General features: G+C 47.5%; 1 protein-coding gene across 1 annotated transcript in view; it reads left to right on the plus strand.

Moving 5' to 3' along the window:
* Positions 1 to 6,848: 6,848 nt before the first annotated feature.
* LOC115384619 (ephexin-1-like) overlaps positions 6,849 to 17,262 on the plus strand; it is a 55,527-nt gene continuing 45,113 nt past the window's right edge. Inside the window, exons 1-2 of the mRNA XM_030086855.1 lie at positions 6,849 to 7,196; positions 10,752 to 10,839. Of these exons, the coding sequence (XP_029942715.1) occupies positions 6,998 to 7,196; positions 10,752 to 10,839 (287 nt within the window). The 5' untranslated portion in view covers positions 6,849 to 6,997. The remainder of the gene's footprint in view (positions 7,197 to 10,751; positions 10,840 to 17,262) is intronic.

Raw genomic sequence — 17,262 nt, forward strand, 5'->3', positions numbered from 1 at the left:
TATTCATTACCAGAACCTCTAACAGCGCTAAACTGTCACTTGAAAGTCACAGTGCCGGTCCGGCTCCAGCATTTTTTTGGGGAGAATTTGAAAGGAATGACATAATGCACGCTCCGGCACTGGCAGCCAATGAAGCTCCTTTAAAATGGGAGAAATGCGGGTCCATCTGTTTGTGCAGGTCAGGATTCTTGCTGCAGATTTTTGCACAAGTTGGAACCTCGAAAGCTCCTTCAGTTCAGACATGAAAACAGGCTGTTGCAGTAGTCTAAGCGTGATGAGACAAAAGCATGAATGATGAGCTCTAAATCGTTGCAATGAGACCATTTTCCTAAGTTTAGAGATTTTTCTTAGTTGAAACAGTTTCTGGTCAGCTGCTTGCACTGCTCCACTAGAGACATGTCTTTATTAAAGATAACACCCAAATTTCTAAGACACAAATTAGCGGACTGCCCTAAGTCAGCAAGGTGCTGTTTGATGCCTGGAACTGAGACATCAGGGGCGACAACGAGTGTTTCAGTTTTGTCTGCGTTGAGCTGGAGAGAATTTTCACTGAGCCATTGTTTTATTCCTGCCAAACAATGGAGAAAGGAATCGAGCTCCTTCATCCCATCCGGCTTGAAAGAACAATAGAGTTGGATGTCATTGGCATACAAGTGATAAGAAACATCCTTGAACCTTTGGATGATCTTACCCAGGGGGATCAAGTACAATAAAAATAAAATAGGGCCCAGGACGGAGCCTTGAGGCACCCCACACGCAAGATTCATGGACTCTGATTTTATCTGGTTTGTTGACGCACAAAAGCTACGACCAGACAAATATGAGGTGAACTACTGGAGAACCGACCCCGACAGTCCCACACGGTCTCTCAGTCTACCGATCAGGACCTGATGGCCAACAGTGTCAAAAGCTGAGGACAGTTCCAACAGAACTAGCACAGTGCATTTACCTAGCCTCGTAAACTAGCCCCGCCCACTCCTCATCCAGTTTGGATTTTGGAGTTAAGCTCAGTCTGGATAGGAGCCCATAGAAACTTCCTGCAGGGGGCGTTGGTTACTCCTTTGACTGACAGGTACTTCAGCCAATCAGCGCTTCAAAACAAATATGTCATCAACATGCGTTCGCTTCTCTAAGGGTTAGCATTAGCTCATTAGCTCTGGCTTCTCTGCACGCAAAGACACGTGAAAACATCTTTTCCAGTTAGGAACTCACCAAGACTCTTGCTTGATTGTTGTAATTCTTGGTATTTTGGCTATAACTTCACTTATTGCAGCTTTCAGACGACGGTTAAAGTTAAAGTCCATCATCTCCGCTACGCGCAGCGATAGCGTCACTTCCGGTTTAGCCACCGGAATTCGTCAAAAAAATTTGAAAACAAAAAGCGGCAACGCTGATTGGCTCGGCTTTTTCAGGACTGAGAGCAATCCCCTTCTATGGGCTCCGACCAGACTGAGCTCAACTCCAAAATCCAAATGCGGACGAGGAGTGGGCGGGGCTGGTTTAGAGGCAAGCATTTATCCGAATCGGCAGACGTCAGTGTGTCACTGGATACTTTCAGTCGGGCTGTTTCTGTGGAGTGGTGCTTACGGAAGCCAGATTGAAATTTGTCAACGGTGACTGACATCTGTTTTTTTTTTTTTTTTTTTTAGTTTTAGTGATGGCTGAAACATCTGAACAGCTGTTTATTTCTATTGATCAACAAAAACAATACAAGAAAAAGACTAATGATGACACAGTAACTACATTTTTTCACAGATTTAGAACATAACACAAAAATAATAATCTATTTACAGATGTGTGTAAAACTATACGTGTGTGTGTGTGTGTGTGTGTGTGTGTGTGTGTGTGTGTGGTAGTCCTGTAGAATTCTCCTGCCTGCAGGGGGACACAGTAGGACCTGCACCAGAGCTTTGGCCTCACTTCTTTGACCCTCCGTGCACGGATTGATTCACGACCTCTGGTTGATTCAGCAACTGTAAAATATTGAAATACAAACAATTTCACCTAAAACAACATGTCTGTTGCTTTGTATTGATGTAGATAAGTGTTTTTTACTGTTGATTTTCAAACTGTGGGACGGGGAACTTCTCTTGATCCAGGCTCTGAAGAAATAGGTTTGTGACCAGACCCGGCGCCAGAGGGCGGGCCGGGCGGGCCTTGTGTGAGAATTCATTTTCCATGCTGAAAAATGTGCTCAGTGAGCACAGGAGAAGCATGTCACACATGCGAAAGGCTTATTTAGTTCAACTTGCTTTTGAGAAGGACCTGACCAGGAAATGCAGGACAGAATGGAAGGACAGAGTGCTGAGGAGATTTCACTCATCTGGGAAACGCAGACTGCAGCTGCATTAGGCCTGGATTGGGAAGGCAACACAGATTTTGTCATCATGACCCTGAAAAGATGCTGCAAAATTCCTAATGCGCCTGTTTGATGCACTTTCACAACAAAGATGCACAAAAACACATTTGATTTCAATGTTTTATCATGTGAATTTCCCATGTTTCTGTTTGTCCTTACATTTAAAGGTTGTTCAGAAAAGAGTGGAAATGTTCTAATATCAAGAAACATGTTAAAGCAACATTTTAATGTCCCTTGATAAGTTCCTGGACTGTCAGCTTCAAGGTTCTGCACCTAAGATGTCGGTTTTTTGTGAGCACTTTGATTAGAATACAATGCTGGAGATTATTGTTTATTGTGTGATCTCAGTATTAGTTCAGCTGAGTGTATTTACAAGTCACTGAGTAGGTGATTAATTTTTTTTTATTGTGTATTAAAGACCAAATCCCTTAAGTTTTTTTTGAAAGGTGAAATAAATGCATTTAAAAATAAAAGAAAATGAGTGCTTATTGGGCCCCCTCAAAACAAACCAGGTCCCCCCCCCGGCTAATTTCCTCTGGAGCTGGGTCTGCAGGTGACAAATAGATATAACAGAATGGAAAGGAGTCCACAAGTATGGCAATGATCTCTTATAACAGTAATGACCTGCTCTCACAGATCTGTGACATAACGCCCACTCCCAGCGCGACGGTCTCTGGCTGGATCTGCTGGATCAGCTGCGGGGATGAATCCCTGCTGTGACCGATCCAGACGGCTGCCGCTCGTCGGAGGAATCCGGGTCGGGATCACAGCGACCCAACTCTGCACTGCGCTTGGCGTCAGGCTCCGATGTTGCTCACCACTGGCTCGTTGCTGTGCTCGCCATTGTCACCCACGATTTGCTCACCGTCACCTCGGTCCTTTGCGATCGCCTCACTCCTCACTGCAGATCCACTGCCAGACAGACTGTTCCAGTGTCAGCTGCTTGTACTTTTTGTGTTCGATGGATTTCGCCGTGCACTTCGCCATTTTCCTTTCTCTACCCGCATTTCACCGACGCCCGTCTTCTTCAGACGGCTGATCTGTCGATGCCGGTTGGAGGAAAATCGATCTGTTGCCCCCTACTGGGGCAGAAATACATTGACCACAGGTCTGATCAGGCCAGCTGACAGTTTTGCCTGGGCCCGGGACAAGATAATGTTAGATGGGTCCCCCCATCCCTCCCCATGCCTGGACCTCTCCTTTTCCCTCACTCTTCCTGTCCTCTCTTCTTCCTCGCCCCTGCTCTTCCACTCGTGTTGCCCTCCTCTCCTCTCCTCTCCTCTCCTCTCCTCTCCTCTCCTCTCCTCTCCTCTCCTCTCCTCTCCTCTCCTCTCCTCTCTCTACAAAAGACAAGTGACATTCATTTTCAGTAATGGTTAACATTAACAAACTACACATAAGCTGTTGCTGCCAAATACACTCTTCATATGTACTGACACGAGCAGGAAATAAATGAATATTTGCCATTGTATTTAAAGTTCTGGAAAACTTTTCATAAAGCTTTCTGGATTTTATATTTGACATTTTCATTCAATCTATAGAATTTAGTGCATTGGTTGACTTTTTCTGTACTTCAAAGGAGCAGCAGGCATGGAAGGCAAAACGAGGCCTTTTTGAGCTGCTATATATTAACCAGTCCCGATGAACTTTTTCCAGCCCATTGTGGATGTGGAATATGTCAAATAACTGGGGAATTCCCTGCTTTCTTAATCTGCTGGCAATTCGCTGCAGTCTCAGTGAGAGGCATCCGTTTAGCTTACCATGTTAATTCTGTCACAGTCAGTCGTTTTTGTTGGCCATAATGCAGGATCGCGGAAATCAAGTGTCTGATCAGTCGCTCCACCATCACTCCCTCTCCCTCTCCCTCTCCTTCTCTCTCTCTCTCTCTCTCTCTCTCTCTGGACGTGAACTTCACAGATGTCCGGTGATGTCTCCACATTTAAGGTTAGGCTCAAGACGTTTCTCTTCGATGCAGCCTATGATCAGGTCAGCTAGGGATTCTAAACTAAACTAAACTAAAACAAACCAAACTACAGTAAACCAAACTAAACTAAACCAAACCAAACCAAACTAAACTAAACTAAACTAAACTAAACTAAACTAAACTAAACTAAACTAAACTAAACTAAACAAAATTAAACTAAACCAAACTAAATTAAACTAAACTAAACTATACTAACTAAATACTAGTTTAAATACTAAACTATCCACAAAGCTGCCCCAGGAGCTAGAATGCTGTGGGAAGTACGGTGCACTGAGCCCTGTCCTCTAATGTCTGAATGTTCTTCCCTTTAGTCCGTTCATTGCTTTTCACCTGCTGTCCCCCCCTTCGAGGGGGAGTCTTCTCCAGTTTCAGTTGCTGACTCCACTATTACGAGGGCCTACGAACAAGCTCCGTCCGGACCGGGAGGACACTCCTGTCGGTCCTGCCCGTGGACTGGCTTCGGTTCTACTTCTGGGATCCGTGGTTCTTGTGCTGGACCGTCCAACGGACTGTCCTCAACATTGTCCAAGGCTTTACTTCTTATTGTCTCATGCTAGCTGTTGCCAAAGCTGTCCGTCCCTGGGAGAGGGATCCCTCCATACTGTGGTTCTCCCCAAGATCTCTTCTTTTCCCACTGGGTTTCTGGAGGTTTTTCTTGCCGGATGTGAGGGTCTAAGGCGGTGGTTGCTTCGTTCTGTCTCGTTACTGTAAATATTGACATATTACCATTATGCTTATTCACTGTTTTTACTTTTACCGACAAATGTAACATCTTGAAGCCTCTGAGGCAACTGTTGTTGTGATACTGGGCTATACAAAAATACATTGATTGATTGATTGATTGATGTTACAAGGCTGGTAAACGTTGGCAGCTGTTTCTTACCTCGCTCTAGGTTGATGTTGCTCGTTCCAGCTTCACCATCTACACTTTTCTTAAAATACTTATTTAATGAATCTTGCAGTCCTAAATTTTCTCCTTCTCTTTTCTTTTTTTCGTCTCTGCGCACTGGATTTGTGTTGAGTGGCCATTTTTAACTCACTGAACTTCAAAGACAACATCAAATTTTGAACAGTGGCCAAACCATTTTTGGGTTGGGGTGGGGGCAGTTGTTAACCACAATTTCAGGGACAGGGAAAGCAAATTAAAGCCATTAAACTAAGTCAAACATTAGGTAAACATAAGTTTTCCCTCCACAAAAAGGCCTGTTTTCGAAAGTTTTTGAAAATTATTACTTAATTTAATGAGGGCCTGGTTCTTGCCCCCCCCCCCCCACCCCCACCCCCCACCCCCCCCACCCCCGACACACACACACACACACACACACACACACACACACACACACACACACACTTCCCCCGCAACCCTGGGTCCGGGACAACAAACCGTTTGTCCCCCCCTATCGGCGGGCCTGGGTCTGATAGTCATACACATCATTTACAAGGCTTTGAACTGCCATCCCTGAAAAGTAAATAAATAAATAAAAGACGTCTTTCGACATCTTTGGCAGTCAAAGAGTGGATACAACGGTAGGAAACAGTTTCTGTCTGTAGCATAAAACTGGAGTTTCATGTCGTGCTGGTATGATGCTGCCACCCAGGCCGAGCGGTACTGTGTATGGTGGAAAATGATCAGGGCCAAGGCCGACCAAGGCAGGCCGAAGTCAACCGTGCGGAGTAGGGCCAAGCGGGGACGAGTGGAAAAGCGCCATTAGATCGCTCAGGCTGCGGATAGTGAGAAGAAATCTGATGAATTTTGAAAGAAGTGTATTTGAAAAAACCATGCACCATGCCTTCATACTGAACTGAATGAAGTACCACATTCTGCACCACAATGCATAGATGTGAGGTCTGCCTGCCAGTTATTGTGGGATTGCCACCCTGTTTTGTTACTAGTGTTCAAAGGCACTTCAGCAGTCTTGCTGGTAGTAAAAAGCAGAATGTGGACTTTGAACCCTGCCTGTCAGGTGACCGGTGCTAAACTTGTGTATGAGGCCCTGGCTTAGCAGGCCACCAACACAGCAATACTATTTTCCAATCTGGAAAACACCTTATGGCACCTTCAAAGTACACACTGCTTTGTTGTAGTTTTTTCACATAATTTCATTTTCTGTTGACCTATAAGCAAATCAACAAAACACATGAAAGCCTGAACATGGGAGGATTTTGCAGGATTTCACAAAATGTGAAGCAAAAAAGAAGTGCTCAGACAATTTGTCAGAGTGGCTTTTCTGGTTCCACCACAGAATGAGTGTGGGAAGAGAAAGAAAGAAAGAAAGGCAGGCGTGTAAGGCCAGGTTTAGTTCAGGAATGTCAGCAAGCAACAGGGTGGCGTAGAGAGGGACAGAGGGAGGGAGCCAAACAAGGAGGGACAAAGAGCAGGAGAGAGAGAGAGTCATAAATGTAATAATTACAGTTTAGTCACAGACAGCAATACAACACTACAGCACTGACAGGAACCCGGAAGGACTCCCAACTTTCTCTCTGGCTTTCTTTCTTTTTCTTTTTTTAAACTGTACTCTGTCCTAGGATTCAAAAAGAAATTCTTGGCATGGACGTCATTCTGGACCCTGGCTAATTATGACTAATTTCCTTAAAGTCCAGCAAAACTTTTTGAAGTCACTTTAAAAAAACAAAACGAAGAAGAATTAGTGGCCATGTCTGTAGCAGCTCTGATCAAAGGCATGTGGGGACAGAAATCACAGGAATCCTCAAGCAAGCATCCACCAGCTTCAAGTCAGCAAGTTCACGAAGTGGACGATGATGAAGATGAGGATAGCGCTAGTTTCAGCAGAGGATCCAACCCCAGGAACTCCCGTTTCTACCGGTCGATGAGGAGGAAGAAGCTGGCTACAGGTGAGTAACCTGTGAACACATCAGCAGTACTCGTCTTTATTTCGTAGTGACTCGCCGTCCTAAATTTGACCTGGAGTTCTTTAATATGTACTTGTTTGTGATAGTTGAGGCCCTTAAAGCAGGACGGTTTGTCAGAAAGTGCTGGACAGACAATCAGCACTCTGTAGAATGTTGTATTCATTCTGAGGTTTGAAAAGCACTTGTTTGAAATCGAGCAGTTTGTGCTCACTATTTTACAAAGTTGCGGGTCATTACTTTCCTTAAGTCAAAAACTACTTAGATCCAAAGTGAGAAACTGTTTTCTTTGAACTGTACAGAGTGCTGAGTAATACCTGAGTCTTTCATAAGACTTTCTCTGACCTCACAATGTTACGCAATAATAAATCAACTGCCTTCATTTGCATGTTGCAGTCTATAAGGAATGAACCGCATTGGTGACATATTTCCTATTAGAATTTTGATATTAACAAATGTATTGAGTATTCATGCTGTGTACAAACTTATCATAACTCATGAAGCCACATCATTTCAATCAGGTCAGATGATGGAATGTTTCCCTCTACTTGTGTGAGGTTCAGTTTCTAAATAGATGATGTCTTTGATCAGTAAAAGAGAAAACGACACACTAAAACATACGATAGAAAAACAGAAACGTGGAAAAAAATCTGTATTAAGAATTTTCTTAATACAATTGTTGTTTCTCCCAGTCAGCTGTGTCACACATACATTCCTTCTCTTACTGATCAATAGGGAGAAACATTGACTGTATTTTTTTCTATGCATGTACATTAAGATGTTTGAATGTACTGCACATAAGTACGTCTTAACCTTGTTCGAGAGGGAGAACAACAGAGAGAGAGAGGAAGAGAGAGGAAGAGAGGCACAGAGGGAGAATGAGACCGTGTGAGTGTGTGACCGTGGCTCATCTGGTAGAGTGGTCGTCCCACCACTTCATCAAGGCCGGTACACACTACAGGACAATCGGGCTGAATTTTGTCCCCATCTCGTACGATCAAATGCCAGATTGTCGTAGAAACGACACGGTGTCCGATGTTCCGGTTGTGAGGCGTGTGTTTGGAGTGATTTTGTTTGGTCGGCTCTGCTTGGAAGACTTTGGAAGCAGAGATTCCGATAATGACCGGATTTATTATTTGTGATCAGAAATCCTGTGGTGTGGGGAGCTCCGAGAGGAGCCGAGCTCGCTCAGTCCCAGCCCCCTGATTGGCTGGACAGCTCCGATTCACCAAGATGCTTCTGGTGCTGCTTTTAACATCCCCCCCTCAGCGGTCAGTGTGGGCTCCAGGCCATGACAGGAAGTGTTGTAGCTCCTGTGCTCAGTGGGGCTGGAAGGGAGTCGTTGATCCGGCCGTCGCTCCTTCATGCTTATTCCGACCCGAACTCCAGTTTGAATTCATTCATTCCCCTCTCCTGCCGTAACTCTCAGGGATCCCAAAGTTTTCATTCATCTCCGCTATGAATAACAGTGTTGGAATGTATTCCCCTACAGATTACTGACTACATGTAATCTGCAATGTATTCCCTTGGATTACTGAGGTAAAGTAATGAATTCTGAATACTTTTGGATTACTTTTAGCTTACTTCAGGTTAGTCTAGCGCAGTGGTTCCCAAATGTTTTATGTCCAAGGAACAGAGGACCAGTAAGAATCTCAAGACACCTGTTATCACTCATATGGTAAATGGACTACACTTGTATAGCGCCTTTCACCCTGCTTGACAGAGCCCAAAGCGCTTCACACTGCAATATCACATCACCCTTTCACACCATACTGGGTGGTGGTGAGCTACTGCTGCAGCCACAGCTGCCCTGGGGCAGACTGACGGAAGCGAGGCTGCCAATCTGCGCCATCGGCCCCTCCCACCACCACCAACCATTCACTCTCACAACTTTCATACTAGGCAAGGTGGGTGAAGTGTCTTGCCCAAGGACACAACGCCAGTTTTGCGCCTGCGGGAGCGGGGATCAAACCGCCAACCTTCCGGTTATAAGACGACCTGCTCTACCATCTGAGCTACTGTCGCCCCGTATCATGTAAAACATCTGTAAATGTGCATACGATTGGTTAATACCAAAAAAGATGTGACAAATTCAAAGATGATTATTTCAAAGATTATTGTAGAACCTCTCTGAAACCAGACAGGTCACAAAATTAATGAAAGAAAACCGTTCAAAGTCATGTTTGACTATGCAAGATTTGGAATATTGAGGAAGAAGCTGAAGCCGTGCTGTTACTCAGGTATTGTGGCGTGCTCAGTGGTGCTCGCCACTGGAAGATCAGAAGAGCGTGATCCTGCTCCAGCCGTCTTTTGCTATTTTCAAGTGTGTGGCCTCTACACCAGTGAAGGTTTATTGAATCCTGATAGCGTGTGCCATTCCTAAATCTAGTCCATTTACCATTTAGAGAGAAAGAGAGAGAATGAGAAACAGAAAGACAGAGCGAGAGAGAGAAGAGCTGAGAATGACAGAGAGGGATGGAGAGAGAGAAAGAGATGGAGAGCAAGGGATTGTGGCTCTGTTGGTAGAGTCTCTTGAAACCTCTTGTCTCAATTTCCCCTCTTCCCCTTTTCACTGGTGTTTTAAAGGTTGATTGACAGTCTGAAAGTGCTTTATCAATGTATTCCCTTTACTATTGACAGATAGCAGGAGAGGGAAATAATCATGTCTTCAACTCCTTGACTGACTCTGAGGCTGAAAGTACTTGTTTGGAGCAGCGAGCATCAGAGTTCAGGTTGTTTTCAGCAGGAAAAGTTCAGTTTCAGAGTGAATTTGAATTCCTCTCAATTTGTTGTGAAAAATAACCTTTAGTAGGAAGTTCAACTTCAGTATTCTTGTTAATACCTCTTGAAAAGATATGAATATTTAGATTATTTGACAAAATGAATGAACTCATTAGTTAAATTATGAAAACTTAAAGCTGGTGTCCGGAGTTTCTGTTCGTTTCCAACATATGAATCATTTTTCAACAGAGCTTCAATGTGTCAGTCTGGTTCATACTACAATATAATATCAGCATAAAGCAATATAAAAATGTATTTATGAGCCCCGCCTTCGTCTCATAGACCCCCATGTTATCTGAGAAAGTGCCGGTCAGCGTCAGCCAATAGACTTCGAGCTTCCACCTTGTCCTGCTGTCAATCAGCGTGTGGAGCAGCCAGAGAGCACGTCGCTCGCCCAGCAGGGGAGAGTTAGCTCTGCAGCAGATATATCCACTGTCTGCTGAACATCCACCGGAAACAGCTCAACATGGAGGATGCTGCAGGACTCAGAGGTTCTCATTTTCACCCCACGGATAACAGCGTGCACAATTAAAGGGGCGTGGCTTGGTCGCTCATGAAAGCAGAGGGAGGGCGGAGCCTCCAGACATTGGATTAAAAAAATCTCTCTCGTTCAAAACTCGGGACACGAGCTTTAAAGGTTTCTTTCTCTATGCTTTTTTTTAAACCAACATGTGCCATAGTGCCACACTCTGAATTTTACTCAATCTTCAAAAAACTGATTATATGGATATTTAACTGACTCATTCTCACTTCCACTAGATTCCACCAAGTCTCGTGAGGACCGCAGTCCATCCCATAAAGCGTCAGCCTCATCCTCTCATGTTCCCATATCCCACAGTTCAGGACGGTGAGTTCGCCCATCCCTCACTGCCCTGCCCTGTTACACACAGCCATGGGGCACAGGAGCTTGTACATGACACACACCAGCTTCACATTTCATACTTTGTACTTTCATCGCTTATCATATCAGTGTTATCACTGATATGATAAGCGATGCCCTTTAAAAGCTGATTCAAGGAAAATGAAAATGACAAGTATCAAGACAATAAAATGGATTAGACCACAGCCATCCTGACTGTCAGAGAACCACACCAGATAAATACCAGGATTTCTTGCTGTACTGTTGTTGAACAAATGCATTACTCTCTCTTATGAAATAGACTTGACTGTATGCGTAACTTTATGTTTTAACAATTGTCCAAACATGACTGACAATGTTCTTTTCATCGAAATTCTTTCATGCATGTTTAACTTCCTTTATCTGCATTTTATTGCATATGGTACAGGGTCTTTTCCAGGTTAGCACAGCAAAAAGCGACTTGTATGTACCGGGAAATATTTGAGCATATATATTTTCATGGGCGGAAGGTGTCATGTTGCTTCTGATTAATGGATTTGAGTTGCAGAACTCACCAGACAGACATTCGATAGTGGTTTGGATTTGTTATTGTTTGAAATTAGGGAGCAGGATGACTGGAGAAAGTCCAACAGTTGCTACAGCGAAAGGCAAACTGAGAGTGTTGTAAATAAGCATGACAAAAGTCAGCCGGCACTGACAGTGCGTGGATGAACTGTTGGCCGTGATTCGAATGGGTCATTTCAGTCACATTTTTTGAAGAAGGTAGATTTTATCTCAAATGGTCTGGGTGAAAAGAGTTCCTATGCAGCTGGAGGAGGTCAAGTGAAGAATTCAGTGGCTGGTACATTTGTTTTGCTCATACCCCGCTCTCCCCCTCCAAATAAAAGGTGCATTTTAAAGATCTGCAGTTAATTCATTCCATTCAGAAAGCTTTCATAGAATGTTAGAGTCAACCTGAATATAATTCAATTCAATTCAATTCAATTTTATGTGTGTAGCACATTTAAAAAGTTGGCCAAAGTGCTTCACAGAAATACAAAAGTAAAAAAGAAAAAGACTAAATAAATGAAAATAAAAAAAATGCCCACCTAAACATATTTATAAAACACAAATAAGACAAATTAGACACCAATATCCTCCACTTTAGCTGCTGTTGAAAAGCCTGCGAGAAGAGGTGTGTTTTCAGTCTGGACTTAAACTGTCCTACAGACTGAGAGGACTTGACATCCAGGGGGGGCTGTTCCGGGGGGGGCAGAAGGCTCTGTCACCTCTGGTTTTTAGCCTGGCTTTAGGGACAACCGGCTGGAGCAGGTCAGCTGACCTCAGGTCTCTGGTGGGCGTGTCGGGCTGCAGCGAGCCACTCAGGGATAGAGGGCCCAGGGAGAGCCAGCAGGTCGGAGCGAGCAGCAAAACTTTCAGTTCCACTGGAGAGCAGATGGACAGCCGATGTAGAGAGCTCCGCACGGGGAGGAGCTCCCGCTTCTTTGTTTGAGTCAGGAGCCGCGCTGCAGCATTCTGTAGGCTTTACAGGCGCGGCAGGCGCCCCGGTCCTGCCCCGGTCCTGCCCCGGTCCTGCCCCGGTCCAGCCCCGGTCCAGCCCCGGTCCTGCCCCGGTCCTGCCCCGGTCCTGCCCCGGTCCAGCCCCGGTACAGCCCCGGTCCAGCCCCGGTACAGCCCCGGTCCTGCCCCGGTACAGCCCCGGTCCAGTCCCGGTCCTGCCCCGGTCCTGCCCCGGTCCAGTCCCGGTCCAGCCCCGGTCCTGCTCCGGTCCTGCCCCGGTCCAGCCCCGGTCCATCCCTGGACCAGCCCCGGTCCTGCCCCGGTCCTGCCCTGGTCCTGCCCCGGTCCAGCCCCGGTCCAGCCCCGGTCAAGCCCTGGTCCTGCCCTGGTCCTGCCCCGGTCCTGCCCCGGTCCATCCCCGGACCAGCCCCGGTCCAGCCCCGGTCCATCCCCGGACCAGCCCCGGTCCAGCCCCGGTCCAGCCCTGGTCCAGCCCTGGTCCATCCCTGGTCCAGCCCTGGTCCAGCCCTGGTCCTGCCCTGGTCCTGCCCCGGTCCTTCCCCGGTCCTGCCCCGGTCCAGCCCCGGTCCAGCCCCGGTCCATCCCCGGACCAGCCCCGGTCCAGCCCCGGTCCAGCCCTGGTCCATCCCTGGTCCAGCCCTGGTCCAGCCCTGGTCCTGCCCTGGTCCTGCCCCGGTCCAGCCCTGGTCCAGCCCCGGTCCAGCCCCGATCCAGCCCTGGTCCAGCCCCAGTCCAGCCCCGGTCCAGCCCCGGTCCTGCCCCGGTCCAGCCCCGGTCCAGCCCCGGTCCTGCCCCGGTCCAGCCCTGGTCCAGCCCTGGTCCTGCCCTGGTCCTGCCCTGCATCAGCCCCGGTCCATCCCCGGACCAGCCCCGGTCCAGCCCCGGTCCTGCCCTGGTCCAGCCCTGGTCCTGCCCTGGTCCTGCCCTGCATCAGCCCCGGTCCAGCCCCGATCCAGCCCTGGTCCAGCCCTGGTCCTGCCCTGGTCCTGCCCTGCACCAGCCCCGGTCCAGCTCTGGTCCAGCCCAACATACAGCGCATTACAATAATCCAAACGAGAAGTTATAAAGCATGGATCACTCTTTCATAATCAGCCAGATGAAGATAAGATTTCCTTTTGGCCAGAGTGCTCAGATGGAAGAAGAAGCTGGCCTTGATGACAGAACTGATGTGTTTGTCAAATTTAAGCAAAGGGTCCACCATCACCCCCAAGTTTTTCACAAAAGTCCGGCAGAAGGAGGCCAGAGGAGCAGTACCCCTGTCATGTCCTTGCAGGGGGTTATTTGAGTTATTGGATAACAATGATATCTTTTTCGTCATATCAGTCTAGCATCTTTCATAATAACATTGACCTTTTTTTGACCATTGCTTGAATACATTTTAGAAAATGATCTTGTCACAGCCTCAGATAGAGGACTGGTCTCTGTTCTGGTCCTGTTCTGGTCCTGTTAGATCTCAGTGCTGCATTCCACACTGTTGATCCTGATATTCTACTACAGAGACTAGAATATACTGTTGGGATTAAATGTTCACCATTAAACTGGTTTCCATCTTATTTAGCACACAGGTGCCACTTGGTTGTTGTTAACAGTGACTCTTCAGCTCGGATCAACATTAAACATAAAAACTTGAAGATATAAACACCAAGATGAGTCATAATTTTCTCCTCCTAAATTCAGATAAAACAAAAATGATTTTATTTGGCCCAAAACACCCGAGAGAGAAATGATCTAAAGAATTACTGACCCAAGACGGTGTTGCTTTAACTCCCAGTAACACTGTGAGGAACCTGGAGTGACCTTTGACCCTTAACTCCCACATTAAACAGGTCTGCAGGACCTCCTTCTTTCACCTCTTAATATTTCTAACATCAGGAACAGTGCTGCTCCAGCCCTGTTCACGGTGAAGATGGCTCCCCTGAGCCCCCCCCCCCAGGCCCTCGACAATCAGCGTTGCTGTTTTTTGTAACTCTGAGTTCGAGGATAAACTTTAACCATCGTCTGAAAGCAACAATCAAGCAAGAGCAAGAGTCTGAAGGGTCTGGAGGGTCTGGAGGGTCTGGAGGGTCTGGAGGGTCTGAAGGGTCTGGAGGGTCTGGAGGGTCTGGAGGGTCTGAAGGGTCTGAAGGGTCTGGAGGGTCTGGAGGGTCTGGAGGGTCTGGAGGGTCTGAAGGGTCTGGAGGGTCTGGAGGGTCTGAAGGGTCTGAAGGGTCTGGAGGGTCTGGAGGGTCTGGAGGGTCTGGAGGGTCTGAAGGGTCTGAAGGGTCTGGAGGGTCTGGAGGGTCTGGAGGGTCTGAAGGGTCTGGAGGGTCTGGAGGGTCTGGAGGGTCTGAAGGGTCTGGAGGGTCTGAAGGGTCTGGAGGGTCTGGAGGGTCTGGAGGGTCTGGAGGGTCTGAAGGGTCTGCACTTGGTGAGTTTCTCACAGGAAAAGACGTTTTCGCGTGTCTTTGCGTAGAGAAGCTAGAGCTAAAGAGCTAAAGCTAGCCAGCGTATTTGTTTTGAAGCTCTGATTGGTTGAAGTAGCTGTCAGTCAAAGTCCACAGGGGGAGAGGCGGGATTCAGTGAAACAGAGCGTTTTCTCTTCTGGGTTTCAGAATTAGCCCCAGAAAATCTTTTATTTCACCCAAAATGACTTTTCCTTAGCGCCAAGAATAAACTATTACCATGTTAATGCCATTTCTAGGGTTTGGACTAGCTAAGAAAGCAGGATACAGCCCCTTTAAATCTGTGTCATTAAAGCACCAGATAACAACTCAGAACTGACAGTAAATGTGTCAGCTGTCAGAAAATAACGGATTGAATCTACACTAATGAGGCTGATGTCTCTGAAGGCCTCAGTATACTCCCCCGTCGCCGCTACGTCATTCCCACGACGTAGACGTCGTAGCCCTACGACGGGCTAACGTCGGGGCTTGACGTGTGCCTCCCGAAAATTGTGACTTCGCGTCGTTTCGACGCGTGGTGACGTGAACGTCGAGGCCTGTGATTGGTCCGCTTTCGCGTTGTTTATAGAATAAAGTAGAACTCACCCGGAATGCTTTTCTGATCCGAACAGTGCTTCGGGAGAAATTGAGATCCAAAATTGAGCAGTGCACATCCCTATACTGTTAGCAGTGTTAGCACTGTTAGCAGACGGGGCTATGTGTAGAGCCGCTCCTCAAACGGCTTTAATCGTCCAAAAGCTCATTAGTTTCACCAATATTTCATCACGGTCTGCTCAGCCTCTCCTCCTCCACAGCCCGGTGTCGCCAGATATGTCATATATGCAGATATATGTTCAGTAAATGCACGCGTGTCTAGATACGTAGGTCTAGAAATCTATGTCTATAGATCTATGTCTAGGTAAAGCCGGAGCTACGGAAGCCGCATTGTTGTTGTGACTGCTAGCGGCTTGGCAGAGGAGGGCGTTCCCTTGACGCAGAAGCAAGACATGTTCAGTAGCGGCGTAGGGCTGAAGGTGTAGGAACGCCGTGGCGGCGACGGGGGAGCATACTGAGGCCTTGATAGAGTCACGTGACGTTCGTCAGGGAGCCAGGCTCTTTCAAATGAGGGGTTGGGGGGGCTCACTCAGAGCTTTCTTTTCAGGTGTAATGTTCTGCTGTTGTGAGTAAAATGAGGTGCATAATACTTCAGCTGCACAGGGACAAAAAGCTGGCTGCGCCTCCCCTGAAGCCCTCTGGCGCCCCCCAGGGGAGGTGCGCCTCACACTTTGAAAACCGCTGGTTTAAGTGATCGAAAGCAGATACTGTATGAGCACTTTTATTTTTCAGAACTTTAAACACTATTGTATTTTGTGAAAGTTACAAGGTTTAAGACATTCTGTCGCACTGCTTCTCTTCATTTTCAGTTGAAATTAAAGCAGCTATGAAACACTGTCCACGCATCCCTCTATTTTGTCCTTCCTGTAGGTAGGCGTTTAAAAATGTGAGGACCGAACAACAACTCCCCTAAGAACCAGACAAAAAATATTATGTGCACCCCTAGTATAGTATATCCTAACTGTAGGAGGATAGTTGGACTCACTGCATCACGGACTACATAAACTTTTCTGTGCAGAACACTGTGCCCAGCAGGACAGTGTGGTGTTTCTCCAACAATAAACCAAGTTAAACCCAGGGATAAAGCCTCTCCTTAAGGAGAAAAAGAGACCTTTTATATTCTTTTTTTTCACAGTTTTTATTCAAGTTCCACAGAATGCACATTTTCACAACAACCAAAAGATGAAATACTCAACTAAAATCATACATTACAGTACAGCGAACTTAATTAATGCAAAAATAAAACATACAATACACTGCTGTAAACACAGAAAAACAATTGTGCCCGAGTGGGCTTAAGCTGCAGGCCAGTGGCGTAGCAGGGATTTATTCCACATGGGTTTTCATGCGGTGCCGAGCGGTGACGGGCGGTACGGTGTTCACACGGAGCGTCGGAGCGGCGCAGAGCGGTGCTCACTCGGAACATGGAGCGTCGGGGCGCCCGGGGGGCCGTGGGTTTTCATAACCCCTAAATTCCACTGCGTGCGGTCCGCTGCGCTCCGCTCCGCTCCGGTCCGACCGCCACAGCAAATACGTTGCTATTTTAATGACTAGATGATTCCACAGCCTGCGATGGGCTCCGCCCCGCCCTGCCCCGCTCTGCCCTGCCCCGCCCCGCCCCGCCATGCCCCGTCCCACTCCGCTCCGCCCTGCCCCACTCCGCCCCACCCTGCCCCGCCCCACTCCGCCCTGCTCCGCCCCGCCTCGCTCCGCCCTGCCCCGCCCCACTCCGCCCTGCCCCGCTCCGCCCTGCCCCGCTCCGCCCTGCTCCGCCCCGCCCTGCCCCGCTCCGCCTCGCTCCGTGCCATTCCGCCTCGCTCCGCCCCGCCCCACTCCGCCCTGCCCCGCTCCGCCC

Source organism: Salarias fasciatus, unplaced genomic scaffold, assembly GCF_902148845.1.
Source record: "Salarias fasciatus unplaced genomic scaffold, fSalaFa1.1, whole genome shotgun sequence".
NCBI lineage: Eukaryota > Metazoa > Chordata > Actinopteri > Blenniiformes > Blenniidae > Salarias > Salarias fasciatus.